The sequence below is a fragment of the Anser cygnoides genome, chromosome 7 (assembly GCF_040182565.1).
Source record: "Anser cygnoides isolate HZ-2024a breed goose chromosome 7, Taihu_goose_T2T_genome, whole genome shotgun sequence".
NCBI classification, from domain to species: Eukaryota; Metazoa; Chordata; class Aves; order Anseriformes; family Anatidae; genus Anser; species Anser cygnoides.
Window position 1 is genome coordinate 7225749 of NC_089879.1, and position 13779 is coordinate 7239527.

At 57.4% G+C, this 13779-nt stretch overlaps 1 protein-coding gene and 1 long non-coding RNA gene across 12 annotated transcripts in view; one reads left to right on the top strand and one right to left on the bottom strand.

Annotated features, from left to right (window-relative positions):
- Window positions 1–542: 542 nt before the first annotated feature.
- Window positions 543–6934, bottom strand: EMX2 (empty spiracles homeobox 2). 2 transcript variants are annotated; one of them, XM_013195577.3, is made up of 3 exons: window positions 6307–6697; window positions 4318–4502; window positions 543–2023 (listed from the first exon to the last, which is right to left on the bottom strand). In XM_013195577.3, exons 1-3 carry the CDS (start codon window positions 6695–6697, stop codon window positions 1856–1858), a joined length of 744 nt encoding a protein of 247 aa, XP_013051031.1. In that variant the 3' UTR covers window positions 543–1855. The 2 variants fall into 2 exon arrangements, with proteins under 2 accessions (XP_013051031.1, XP_047913274.1); XM_048057317.2 differs by lacking the exon at window positions 4318–4502 and having other exon boundaries at window positions 6307–6934.
- Window positions 6935–7124: 190 nt separating this feature from the next.
- The window catches only part of LOC106045231 (uncharacterized), a 48471-nt gene continuing 41816 nt past the window's right edge, over window positions 7125–13779 (top strand). For 6 of the 10 annotated variants that reach the window (XR_010833005.1, XR_010833010.1, XR_010833001.1 and 3 more), the window contains exon 1: window positions 7664–9949. This is a non-coding gene — a long non-coding RNA (uncharacterized lncRNA). Of the gene's footprint in view, window positions 7349–7663; window positions 9950–13779 lie in introns of those variants that run through there. The other 4 variants (XR_010833002.1, XR_010833009.1, XR_010833004.1 and 1 more) reach the window with 1 other exon arrangement.

Genomic DNA, 13779 nt, shown 5'->3' on the forward strand with positions numbered 1-13779 from the left:
CTTTTTTTTTTTTTTTTTTTTTTTTTTTACTTTTCCCCCCCCCCCAGGTCTTTAAGGCTGGAGTTTTGCGCAGAGCCCAGAATCGCTCCCGCAGCGGCGGGGACACGGGCGGCTGGGGCGCAGCCCCTGCAGCGACCTGCGGAGGGGATGTGAAAGACAAGACCGGGGAAATTTAAAAAAAAATTAAAAAAAATCCTCTCCCGCAAAATAAAATACATATTTCTGCAAAGCAAACCCCTGCTGCAGCCTCACTCTCCCTTTCTGCCGAGCCGCTGCTGCGGACCAGCCTCCCATCGCGGCTCGGGTTCCGAGCGGGGAAGGGGCTGGCTTTGGTTTTTTGTGCCTTTCTTTTTTTTTTTTTTTTTTTTCAAGGTGTTTATTTACGGCGAGTGGGGCTCTGCGGCTTATTTTTAGAGGTCTGTTTACAAGCGAGCGGCTTCATGAAGGCGATGCGCCCGTGGCCGCAGGAATGCGCTGCGCGGCTCCAGAGCCCGGAGCGAGAAAAAGTCTGGGGAGAGGGGAAAATAGATGGCTTCAAATTGTAGGGCATATTGATAAATCTTTATTGACAAAATATTGACAATGACATACTTCTTGGAAGTATATAGCGTGTTAGAATTCTAACAAATTAAACACAAAACACAAAAATATTTACATTCTGGTATAGAAGACATGAAGGAAACATTTGTCACTTTTTTTTTTCTTTTTTTCTTTTTTTTCTTTTTTAGTAGCTCTATGATCTCGGAACGTTATAAGGTCAGTGCTTGAAAATCGCCCCAATGGCCATTAGGAAAAAAAAAAAAAAATCAATCCGCGATTTTAAGTCCTTTTTTTAAGTCCTTTTTCTCTGGATCGTCCCAGCCTGGGAGGTGTCCCCACCGCCAAACCTGGTGGCTGGGTTTGCGCTTTAGTTGTGGTAAAAAATAATCACCGGCCGTTTTCACGGTGGGGATATAACTGGGGAGGGGAGGGAGATGAGGGGGGTAATTTAATTTGATTTTCTTTTTTGGAAGAAAAAGTTATCACCAGCCCCAGCCCCCCCGTCCCTCCCCTGCCCCCCCGTGTTTGTCCATCGGGAAGGAACACTATGCTTTGTTACTGCTACTTCATTTAGCTTTCACAAACACTTTGACGCCAGAAGTTATCATAAAATGTTTACAGACTGCACATTTCTCGTAAAATAAAATTAAAAAGCACACAGAACCTGTCTTAAAGGGAGAAAAATTACAATTCATTTCTGTCTTTAGGAACCGGGGTATTTTTTTTTCATTTTTTCCTCTTTTTTTCCTTTTTTTTTTTTTTTTTTTTTTATGCCCAGACGGCTTTACACATGCAATTCAAGTTTCTGAAACAGGTGTGGGTTTTGGCTGCTTATGGAAATTTTTCTTTTAAAGACGGAAAAAAACTGTGAAGTGCAAAAAACGTCCTGCAAGGTGGTACTATTTCTTTCTCTCTTTTTTTTTTCGTTTTTTTTTTCTTTTTAAGATTTTTTTTTTTAAGATTTTTTTTTTCCGAAATTTTTTTTTTTTTTGACGTTACGTTTTTAAAAGTGGACTGCGAGAAACGGAATACCTGTCAATCACCTCGTCCCGGAGTTTTGGCTCTGATTGACAGATCCCCTTTGCCAGAGTTGTGCCAGCGGTGCCCCAGCCTGCACCTCTCGCGGTCTCGCCCTCGCTCGCTCGCGGCTGCCTTCCCAGACGGGGATGGCGATTTGATGAAGAAGATCCCGGTGTCCCTTCCCCGCACCGCCACGCCGGGGTGTGTGAGCCTCTAACACTTTATCTCGGTGGGGTGGCTGGCTTGAAAAAGTCCCAAAGTGCCAGTTTTGTGGTTTTTTGTTTTTTTTTTTTTTTTAATCGTCCGACGTGACGTCGATTTCTTCTGGACTGGCTTGTTTGGTGGCGATCCTCCACCGGTTAATGTGATGAGTCCCTTTTTTCTTCTGTTGTGAGTCTGAACCTTCCTCCTCCAACTTTTGCCGCTTGAACTTCGTCCTCCTGTTCTGAAACCATACTTTTACCTGCGGGACGAAAGGCACCGCCCGTTAGCCCGCCGCCCTCTACCTGGCCTCTACCCTGTTCCGGGGACCCCCTTAACCCTGGGACCACCTGAGCCCCTCCAGACACCTGCAGCAGCCCCCACACCCCCCTGCGGGGCCGCGCAGTTTCCGCGCAGTTTCCGCGCAGTGCCGCCGGCCGCCTCCCCGCACGCCCGCCCCGACGGCGGGGCGCCCCCCGGTACCGCTCCCCCCGGGGGCTGCGGGGCTCCAGCGGCTGGCAAGTGAGCCCGGGGGTGCTCCGGGGACACCGGGTCAGTTGCGGGGTGCGCCCCGCACGGGAGCCCCCGGCCCGGCCCGGTACGGCACGGTATGGCACAGTACGGCGCGGCCACCGGGAGCGATGCGCACGGAGCTCAGCGAGAAGCTCGGCCCTAAACGGGGTGTGAGGGTGAGAGCTTGCTCTTGGAGAAGTGAATAAAATGAAACCAAACCAAACACAAAAAAAAAAAAAAAGAAAAGGAAAAAAGGCCTAAATTAAAAACGTCCGGCGCAGCCCCGAGCGCCTCCGCGGGGCTCGCCGTCCAGGAGCGATCGTCTGACGGCGAAACCTGTCCTAAATGCCGTCCTAAATGTCCCTCCGGATTTGTTCAGCCCCGAATAAATCTGACTTAACCATCCGGCAGCTGACTTCAGTGCTTTAATTACAGATAGTATTGATCTGGGAGCTATCTCCAGGGCTGGCCACACTCCTCGTAGTGGCCAAAGGTAAACATTTTTTTTTTTTTCCCCGAAGCAGTTTAAACTCTGGTTCTGTCTGAAAGTGCCTGATAAAGGCCCCAGCGAGGGGGGAAAAGGGAACTGGAGCATTTTAATAAGCTGGTTTAACCCGCTTCGCTGCCTCTTCAGAACAGAGACCTGCCCGGCCGGACACACATCTCTGCTGCATTTTCATATTCTCCAAAAGTCCCCCATTAAAAAGCTGAGCGGGGAACAAGGGGTGAGTTTAATTTGCTTTTAGTTTGCTAATTGAAGGGGAGGACGGTTCATTTCTGCACGCTGATCTCCCAAAAGGGAGCTCATTTGTAGGGGACTGGGGGTTTGACATCCGGACAAAAGACCCCAACCAGCTTCGGAATCAAGCAGCACAAAGACCACCTTAAATACAGCTTTCCAGTGGAAATAAGCCTGTGACCGGTCCCTTGTTCGGAGAACCTCATAAAAGTGGCGATCCCTTTTTATTGTTTTGTTAGGGAGACATTTTAAAACAAAAGCTCCAACCTCTTTATTGCTTCCCCCACGAAAAGGAGTTAAAAAAAAAAAAAAGTGTTACAACTTAATCCGCCCAGAGAACGCTCTGTTTACTGGGAACTTTGAACTAGGCTGCGGCTGGGTATTATTATTATTATTTTTTTTTTAAAGTACAGTGCCACATACTGTAGCGAAGACAATCCCCATCTGGAGCCCTCTCTCCACGATCCTCCTGGAAGGGCGCAAAACAAAAGCCCGGCACCAGCAGCGGCACCAGCACCACCACCACCACCACAACAACCCCCCCAAAAGCCCGGCCTCTCTTCCGGCGACGAGAAAACCCCGTGGAAAGCGCCCTCGCCTCGGGGCCGAGCCGTCGGGGGGTGCCCGCCGAGCCCCCCGCTCCCCGGCCGGCCCCGAGCGCAGCGGGCTCCGCTGGAGCCCTGGACCGCGGCCAGCCGGCGGGGGGGGGGGGGAGGGGGGTGGTGAGGGGGGGGGGAGGGTGGGAAGGGGGCTCGTTGCCATCGCTAATTTCTCCGCTTTTATTTTTAATCGTCGTGCCCTCCCCGGCTGGTTCCTCGTTTCGCCTCTGCCGGACCCGGGGCTGGAAATGAGCGCAAAGCTATCCAGAAAACTGCATTTCCATCCCGGGATCCAAAGAGGTGTTTTGTTTTTTTTTGTTTTTGTTTTTCCTTCCCCCTCCGCCTTTTGTTTTCCGGGCTTTTGCCCTAACGTGTAAATATTTCCGAGGGGCACACCGGGCTCCCAAAAAAACCGAGCGGGGGCTCGCGTTTGCCGTCGGCGCATCGCCATCCCCGCCGCTCCCTTCCCACGCCGGGGTCCCTGCGGTGGCACCCGAGCTCCGGGGCTGCCTGCGGCCACCCCAACGAAGGCGGTCGCCCTCAAAACCGGGCGAATTTTTATCACTCGCAGCCACACGGGGACGGGAACCACGTCGCCCCCCCTTCCCGGAGGCCTAAACCTCCGCACGGGGTTTTTGCACGGGGTTTTCGCCCCCGTCCCCCGGCTTTTTCGCTTCGTCCCCGGCCGCAGCTGCTTCCCCTTACCTGAGTTTCCGTGAGGCTGAGGCTGTGTGCCAGCTGTTTTCTCTCTGCTCCTACTACATAATGGTTCTTCTCAAAGGCATGTTCCAGTCTCAGTAATTGGGATGGGGAGAAAGCTGTACGGATCCGTTTGGGTTTCCTGGCCAGTGCGTTGTGCAATAGGAAGCTCTCCGGGCTGGTTTCATTCCCTGGGCAGCAGGGCAAAACGGGGATTAGCAAAACACCTTCCCCAAAAGCACTCGAGAGGAGTTTTTAGCGCAAGAATTTGGGTCTCCCACCATTACCCGCCGGAGAGCTCTGCCTCTTCTTTCTCCCTCCCTTCCTCCCTCTCAGTCTCTCTCTTTTTCTCTCTCTTTTTTTTTTTTAATCCAGAAAGCGACCTTAAAAATATTATTTCGATAACTAGGTGCAAGGAATAAGCAGGGGAAGGAGAGAATTGGGAGAAAATCAAACCGTAAACACAAGGCAGGCAGCACTATTAAAAACACACGCAAAAAAAAAAAAAAAAAAAAGTAAAGGAACTGGCCAGAGCCCGGCTGCGGTGTCTGCGGCTTCATCCTGCAGCTGCCCTGCTCTCCCTCACCCGCCGTATCTCTCCGTGTTTGTTTGCTTATTTATTTCCTGAGAGGCAGGGCAAGGCTCCGAGCGCGGCCCCGGCCCGGCCCGGCCCAGCACGGCTCCGCTCCGCCGCCGGGCCCCGCTTCCCTCTCCGGGGCCTCCTTCTCCCCTTCGTCCCCCTGGTCCCGGGGGGGGGGGGTGGGACACACAAACTTCGGGGAGGCCCCGGGGTGCCCACCGGAGCCGGCCTGCTGCGGAGCAGGGATTTTTATTTTTTTCCCCTTTTTTATTTATTTTTTTTATATATATTTTTTTGGGTGGGGGGGTTCGCCCTGCCGGCCGGCCCCTGCATCTCCTCAAATCGGTCCATCCAAGGTGGAAAACCCACCGAGGGTCTCTCCCCGCAAGTGCCTTAAAAATCGTTGCAGCAGCAGCAGCAGGAGGAGGGTGTGTTTGGGAGCAGGCTGTGGCTCAACACCGGGACGTTTCCGCCTTTCATCTCCCGCTCCTTCCCAATCGCCTGATGGCTGTGACAAATAATTTGGTGAGCGAAACCTGTAATTTTATTCTGCGAGGGTAATAATCCAGCTCGTATCTCGGTCCGCCTGGCTTCGGGGAGAGCGGCTCCTTTTCCAGCCCGGCTGCAGCGGCTGCGGAAGGCCAGGGAAAAAGGGGGCTCGCAGGTGGTTTGTTTTCGTTGGGAAATAACAAATAAAAAATTGGAAAAAAAAAAAAGAAAAAAAAAAGGAGAAAAAAAAACAACAGATGGAGTCCTCCGAGAGGAGGCTGATTTTTTTGTTTGTTTGTTCGCTGGTTTAACGAAAGAAGCAGGACCCATTACTGGACCCATTACAGGAGGAAATCTTCTCCCCCTTCGGAGAAGAAGCTGCCGGTCGCAAAGGGTTAAAGAAGGGGGATTTTATTGATTGGGCGCCATTGGGTTTGGTTCTTTTCCCTCAGCTGGGCAGCGATCACTCGGCAGCCCGGAGGCTTTCCCTGCCTGCACCGGCCCTCAGCCCCGGCTCTCCCGGCAGCCCCAAATCCTCGGCTCTCTCATGCGCTGGGCTTTTATTTTTATTTTTTTCCCCCTTCTCCTTCCTCTGGGCTCCGTCCCAGCCCCTTGCTGGGGCGCCACCCGCGCACCCCTCCCGGCTTTCGGGGTCGCTCCGGAGGTTTGAACTAAAATACCCAGGCGGCTTTTCCAGCCCCGCTTCTTTCGGGGAGCAAAAACCCGGGGAAGCCGGGGCCGGCGGTGCCCTGATCCTGCTCGAAGGGAGCCCAAACCGAGGGCAAACCCGCGGCCGAGCCCGACCCGCCGGGCTCCGACGGCTCCCGGGGGCCGGGGGATGGATAGGGGCCGGGGGATGCCTGGGGACGGACGGGGGGAGCCCGGCCGCGGGTGGGAAAAGGGGGGAGAGGAGAAGTTGCACGTACCTTGGAACCTCTGGCCCAGATACCGGTAGCGGTGTATTAGCCAGGGGTAGAAGGTGGAGGGGTCCCTCTGCTGCGAGGCGAAGAGCGGGTGCGTGGAGTGCGAGGCGGGCAGCGGGTGGGCGGCCAGGGCGTGGGGAGGGGGCACGGGATGGACCGGCACGGCCGGGTTCGGCGGGTGCGAGACGGCCTCTGCAAAGACCAAGTCCGGGTTGGAGTAGACCCCCCTGCCGGTGGAGTGGAAGCCGTTGAGAAAAGGGTTCATCGGGCTGGAATTGGCATAGCTCAGCGCCGCCGGCCGGATAGGATCCTCGGAGCGAGACGCGGGCAAGGGGCTGTCTTTGGCCACCAGCGACTCGATGGTGAAACACCGCTTGGGTGCGGGCTGAAACATGCTGCCGCGGCGAGAGTCCCCGAGCGAATCTCTGCCTGGCTCTCTGGTGCGCGGGAGGCGATCCGGGGAAGTTTGCAGCAGGGAGTGACTTGAGGAGGGATAGATACACACATAAATAGACAGGGGCTGGAGGAAAGGAGGCAGCGGCAGCCAGCGGTACCCAAAAGGGAGACACACGCACGCACGCACACACACACACACACAAGAAAAAAAAAAGTTGCTGGGAGAAGTTTCCCTCCTGCAAGGAAAAGGCGGTCGCCCCCCCCCCCCCTCCCTCCCTAAGTCCAGAGACAATCCATGGATGTGATCGGCCCCTTCACAAGTTGTGCAAACGATTTGTTAGTTCATGAGCCTAATTAGTGCTGGGATCACATAAACAGCTTCCTCTGAAGCCTGGTAAATGGCTTGATGATTGGTCGCTATTACTCGCCTTGAGGTTGAAGGGGGAGACTCTTTAAAGTGCGTCAGAGGGGAGGCGAGCGCCGGGCAGCGCCATCGGGAGGGATGGAGCCGCGGATCGGAGTGCGCCGGGAGCGCGCAGAGCGGCGCGGGGGGAGCGCGGCACCCGCCCGGCCCTGCCCGCGCAAGCCCCGCGCAAACCCCGCGCAAGCCCCGCGCAGCGCAGCGCGCCCCCGGCTGCGGCCGACCGAGGTAGGGGGACGGGGGCGGCGCGGGCTGGGGGGTGCTCCGCATCTCTCCGCGGGGTGCGGGGAGGGGGGGGGGAAGGAGGAAAGCAGCGCGGCTCCGCCGGCCCCCCCCGGGGGTTACCTCGGTGTGCACGGAGCCCCGCCGTCCCGGGGGGGGTGCCCCGCTCGGAGAAGGCGTCGTGTGCCGCTGCGGGGACGGGCTGCCCTCCTCCTGCAAAGTTAGCGGCGCCCCCCCGCACGGCGAGGGGCCGCAGACAAAGCGCAGGGCAGCGGCATGGTGCGAGCCGGGCCCCGCCGGGCGCTCCCCTACGGGACAGGGGAGAGAGTCTCCGGTCCCGGCCCTGGCCGGATTTTCGCGATTACCTTTGGGTCCGGGGATGATTTTAGGGCTGAGTTCTTCTCCTCCCATTGGCTGGGGCCGCGGAATAATTATGATCACATCCTAATACTCTTGGCTGGTGCTTACTGTTTATTGGTAGTTAAGGATCTATTATCTATTCATCAGCCTCCCATTTTTGCCAATTACATTCTTCTAAAGTGAAGTACCAGCAGGTATTTTGCACATTTACAATTAATGATAAAAAATCTGGCGTGCTTTAAATCTATTACGCCGCTGTGTAATTTATCTTAAAGATGCAGAATTGCTAATGTAAATTAATGTTTCTGTCGAACCGAGGGGACGGGGGGAGGCTTAAAACCAGCCCAGCGTTTCTTTCCTTCGTTCACGCACTTTGTTTTCTTTTTCCTTTCCACTTTACCCACAAAGAATCCGTTACTCCGCCGCATTAAAACAGGCTCCAAATCGCTGTCGAAGCGGTGCCGGGAAGGTCCTCGCTTCTTTCCAGTAAAGGGCGAGCTGAACTCCGGGCGCCTTCCCCGCTCCCCGTTCGCAGCTAGCCGATATTTTCGACCCGATAGCAAACCGGGCTAAATAGATGGGACAAAACAGCGCCGGGCACGCGAGGATGCCGGGTTTTTACGCCTTTTGTTTAGGGACGCCTTTCCCTTTGTGTGCGCCGCGCTGCGCGCACTCGGTGCGGGGACAAGTTCGCTTTCCGTGTAAACGTAAACGCGCTCCCCGACTCGGAGCGGCTGCACCTACGGACACCACAGACACACGTGCGTGCGATGGCAGGGACAAAGTGAGAGAGGTGCTCGCAGGGAAGGCGTAACTCAAGGCTTCTGAGGGATTTTGCAGCGCGGTGCGGCTCTCGCACGGTTGGGAGAAGCTCTCCTCCCGGCCGCCGGGCGCAGAAAGGCACGGCCCCACCGGGCTGAGGCGGATTTACCCCCTCGTGTGCCTTGGGAACAGCCCGAGGTTCAGCTTTTCAAGTCCCCTCGCCCCTTTTCTGCAGCACCTCTCACCGAGCCGGCGGTACCGCCGCCCGTGCGGACGGCTGGCTGCGTTGGAAGGAGCCAGGCTCAGAAAGTGCCCCAAACACAGCGGGTGTTTGGGTGCTGAACCCGATGGGGTCTCGGTTCCTAAGCACTGAGAAGAAAAAGAGAAACTTTTCCTTCTCCTAGGAAGAGACGCGATCTGCATCTGCGTATTTACACTTCTCCGGGACTGCAACATGAATCTAAACTGGAAAAAAAAAAAAGTCAACTCTTTTTTTTTCCTTTTTTTTCCTTTTTTTTTTTTTTCCAGACATCCTGAGATAATCACAGGGCTGCTTTGAAAATTGCATCGAGCAGTTCGGCAGCCGGGGAGGGAGGAATTACACCCGTGTGAAAACCAGCCTCACCGGCACGCACGCCGAGCGGGGGAAAGCGGCCAAAAGGCTCACTCCGTTTCCCTCGCCCCTCTTCCCTGGGAAATAATCTCTAGGCTGAAATCCCCTCACGGAGGGAGACCCGTTGCTCTCGGGAGGAGAGGGGGAGGCCACGGCTGCTGCTCAGAGGGAGCAGGGACCTGGAGCTTCCCCTCCCCGACCCGGCTCGGCCCGGCGCGCCCCGTACGGCGGCTGTGGCCGCTCCGCTCCGCGCCCTGCTCGCCTGCTGTGCCTGCTGTGTACATCCATACGTCCCTATACATCCCTATCTATCGATGGATGTGCCTGCCTGCCCTCGGACAGAGCAACCGCAGGGTGCAAAGCCCGGGGAGCACCGGCTGCCTGGTTTTGTCACGGAGAAAATAGGCCGGGGATGGTCGGAAGAGAAACCAAGAGGGCTCGGGGTGGGGTTTCCCAGTATTTTCCGCGTCCCCCTGGTTCCCCATGTCACCCTCCAGCCGTGTCCCGGGGCACCTCCCGCCGCTGCCTGCGCTGCCCGGGCCGGGGCCGCTCGGTGCCCACCGGGGCACGGCTCCCGCAGCTCCTCTCGGGGGCTTTGCCGGCCCCGCATCCCGACGGGCCGCTCTCCCCTGTCCTCTTGGCGTCTACGAGGAGAAAATCTGGCAGGGGCTCCCTTCCCAGCAATCCCCGATCTGCTCCAAACACACTTGGAGGCAGCCTCTCTCGGAGGGAGGGGTGCGCTACATTCGCAGTCAAATTACATGGCTGGCCTCAGAGGCAACTAGCTTCGGATTTCCAAACTAATACTCATCTTTTAAAAGCCGAGCCAAGAAGAAAATGCGAGGAAGGCCTCAGATGCGGGAGACCTCGGGGTAAGGCGGTTGTTTACGGGCTGATCCAGGCTGAACTTTGCCGGGTGGGGGCTGGCGGGGAGGAAAGTTTCAGCCTGCACGGAACTTTTCTTGTTCCAGGCTGGATTTGTCCGTCCCCGCTCCCCTGCTCCCGGGGAGCTGTGTCCGCAGCGGGGCGGAGAGGTGGCACAGGCGGGTCGTGCCTGGAGAGGGCTTGCGTGAATTAGCGGGGTTAAACTCACAATTTGATTCCGTCCTGGGCATCCTAAAGCCCGGGAGGTAAGGCCGAGGGTGCTGCAAACCCTTCACAAAAGAGCGCTGCGAGAAGGGAGAGAGGCGCAGCGCCGGGCCGGGTACCCGGAGCCCCACGGGCAGGTGGATGTCCTCCGAGGGGGTCTCGCTGCCACAGCCCGGCTTTCCAGCGTGGATAGCAGCCCTAAAACCCTCCGTTCCCCTTATTTTGGCCCTGCCGTGACGGCCCAGCTTTAGCAGCACCTCCGAGCAGGGGGATGCGGAGGGGACAAAAGAGGAAAAAAACGGGGCGTCGGGTGGCGGCCCCGGGGCTCCCCACCGGGTGCCGTGGGAGCGGCTTTCTGCCGGCATCCCGCACCGCCCGGCCCCAGCGAAGCCTCTCCGGGCCCGTCCTGTCCCTGCCCGGGGCTCGGCGGCGGCGCATCCGCGGGCCCGGAGCATCCGCGGGGCGGCAGCGCCCTCTGCCGCCGGCAGCTCCCTTCCGCGGGGCCCTTTTTGCGCGCATCGGCCGCAAATTTGCGCGCCCCGGGCCGTCGCCTGTCCCCGCGGAAGGCCGCTGTCCCGGCCGGGCTCGGCCACAAGCAGCAGCGCCCGTCCAAAAAACCCGCAGCTCCGGGGATGCTCGCAAGCCACCCAACCATCCCCTGCGCTTTGCTTTTTTTTTCTTCATTTTTTAATTTGATTTTATTTTTCACACCTCGTGGCTCGTTGCACGCCGTTGATGGCAACGCCGTTGTGCGCTCCTGGATGAGGGGGGCATTTGTTAAAGTTGGTTTTTTGTTGTTGTTGTTTTTTTTCCCCACCACCTGCCGGGGCGCAGCCGGCGGGGCACCGGCAGCCCGGTGCTGAACGGCTGCCCTGCGAGCTGCGTGTTCCCGGAGGCATCTCTGCTGCGAAAGCCCTGATTCTGCCACCAGGGCTCTCCCGGCATGGGACGTCACCAGACTCAAAAACTCAACCGAGACCCGGGGCAGCGCTGCCGGGCAGCCGGGGCCGCACCAGCGGGGGGCTCCGAGCATCCCGGGGCATCCCGTGTGGGCAGAAAGGTGCTGGGGGAGCAGCGGCGTGTGCAGAAAAGCTCTCGCACCTGATGCTTATTTCTCTCGCTGGAAGACGGTGGATCCCAAAGGAAAAACGAGGGTCCCCTTCGCAGCCCCTCTCTGCACTTGGGCTGCTCCGCACCGGGGTGCGCAGCATCCATCCTCCGCCCTGCGCGGCCGGCTGCTGCCCTCACCCGCTGTGTCCCCCACCCCGGCCCCCCACATTAGTGTTTCCCAGCTCCGGAGCGAGCTGTGCGGCTCCGGTGTGCGGAGTTGGTTAAGAAAAGGAGTTTTCCTGCCCTGCCCGGTGCCCTCCGGTTCCAACCCCAAAGTCCCTTCAGCCCTGGGGCTCGGCCGCCCGAGGTTTACCTGGCGGGGCTGTAGCTGCAAACTTTCCTCAACTTTCCTCCGGACTGATTTTACCGCCGTCGAAAAGGAGGGAAAACAATAATTCTTCAAAAGATTAATTTTCTAAGGAAAAATAGAAAATTGCACTACTAGTTAACATTAGCTCCGCTCAGCACCTTTTGTTACTATTGGAGCGCTTTGAGTTTCTCCTCGAGACGTTTAATTTTGTTAGTTTTCCTTGTGTAAAGTGCTCCCAAAGGGCCCGATCCTGCCGTCCCGCCGAGGCACGTTTGCTTTTCATTTCACGGCACATTTCGCTGGCTATCAGGGAGGGTCGCTGCTATCTTCTGCGGGATCGAGGAGTTTCTAAGCACCACACGGTGCCATGCGCTGCGGCTGGCCGTGCCGGGGGCAGTCCCCGGGGAACCCCAAACGCCGTGGGGCGGCCTCTGCATCCTCACCCGGCAGCTGCGGACCCCGCAGCTCGGTCGAGCCCCGCGGCAAGTGAGCTCTGCCCCGAGCCCCCTTCCCCTCCGCCGTTAGCTCAGTGGCCCGTTCGTTTCTGTCTTCCCTCTCGCCCACCGGCTGGCGAAATTCGGGCTTGCAAAGAGCTGAGGGCATTGCGGGGGGATTCATACCCTGCACCCCTCACCACCACCGGCATCACCTCCAGGCATCTACCTCCCGGTGACCCGCATGAGGCCGAAGGGGTTTGCAGTGAAAGAAGCAGAATAACTCTCAAATAATTCTCCAAGCTTCCAAAGTACAGCGCTTCGATATTAGCACGTTGAAGTGTCGTTTAGCGCAGTAATCAATACGTATTTCATTTTAAATCATGCAATTATTTTTTTTTCGAGGACCTGAAGAAAGTAATTGCTTGCAGTGGCACCTTGGAACAGAAACCCAAGTGTCCTGCTTTGACACGAATAACCTTGCCGAATTCCTTCCCTGGCTGATGTGTTCCCAAATTTTCAGTCTTGCGGGGATGTGCGCGCTGTGGAACTCGTACAGCGTGCGTTAAAAGAGAGCTCCTAAAGCGAAATCAGCCTTTTCCATGGATGTTTTAGGCCCCCGAGACCCGAGGTGGCTTTTTATCCGTGCATAATCTATGTCCCGCGAATACGTGCGGGCTGTTTCTTAAACGGCGTGCGCGATTCCGTCGGGTTACCGCTCCGTTACGTGGTGTTGGATGCTCCCATCCAACAACCGCATTCAACCCTAGGCTAGTCCCCAATTAAAGGCTCTTTTACAGTCTACATTTGTTTTTTTTTTTCTTTCCTGGAGGGAGGGAAAAAAATAAGAGAAAAGCTTTTTTAGGAGTTTCGGCAAACTTCACCCCGGCGCGGTGCCTGAGGGAGGGGACACCTGGGGCAGGGGTGGCTGCCTTTTTTCGGATCGCCTCCCTGCCCGTTCCCGTCGGGGCACACAGCTCGCTAACCGCCCGGCCGCCTCTTTTCGCCGCAGGAACAAAGGGCGAGGTCAGGCCCCTCCGGGGGAGTCCCGCAGAAGCGCTGCGCCCTCCTGCGCGCACCCCGCTCCGCGGGCGCGGACGAGCACCGGGGTTGCGCTGCTTGGCCGACGCTTTGCCAGCCTCCAGACCTCCCCGCAGGTCCCCGGGCACAGCAGCCGGGTGGCAGGGCCGTGCCCAAACAGCCGCTGCGAGGGGCGTTTGCTGCGGGAGCAGCCGCTGCGCTCTGCGGGGGCTGCGCGCCCGAGCCCCCCGGCGCAAGGGGAGAGCGCAGCGCTGAGCGCCCGGCGGAGAGGGGTCCCCCGGAGCAGGGGGGACAGCGGCGGTGCTCCGGGGCTGCCGACCTCAAATCTCGCCCTGGAGCTTTGCGGGGCTGCGGCGGCGCCGGGGAACCGGCCTGTGCGCTCTCGCTCTGCGGCCGTTCAGCCGGCAATCGAAAGTGACCCCCTCGCCCAGCTCCTGCGAGGTCTGGGCTGTTTGATGCTGGAATCCAACGAAAGTCTGAACTCGAGGGGTAATTTTCTCCATATGGGCAAGCGAGCGCGCACGCAGCGGCTCTCTCCAAAAAAAATTGCCTACCTCCGATTGTTTTTCACTTTCCACAGACAGTTACAGGGAAGAAAAAAAAAAAAGGAAAAGTAAAAAAAAAAAAAGGGAAAAATAAAAGAAAAGAGAGAGATCATATGGTAAAGAAAGTGCTTCTTCTCGCAGGTCGGAGGAGGCGGCCAGGCTGCCCCGCCGGC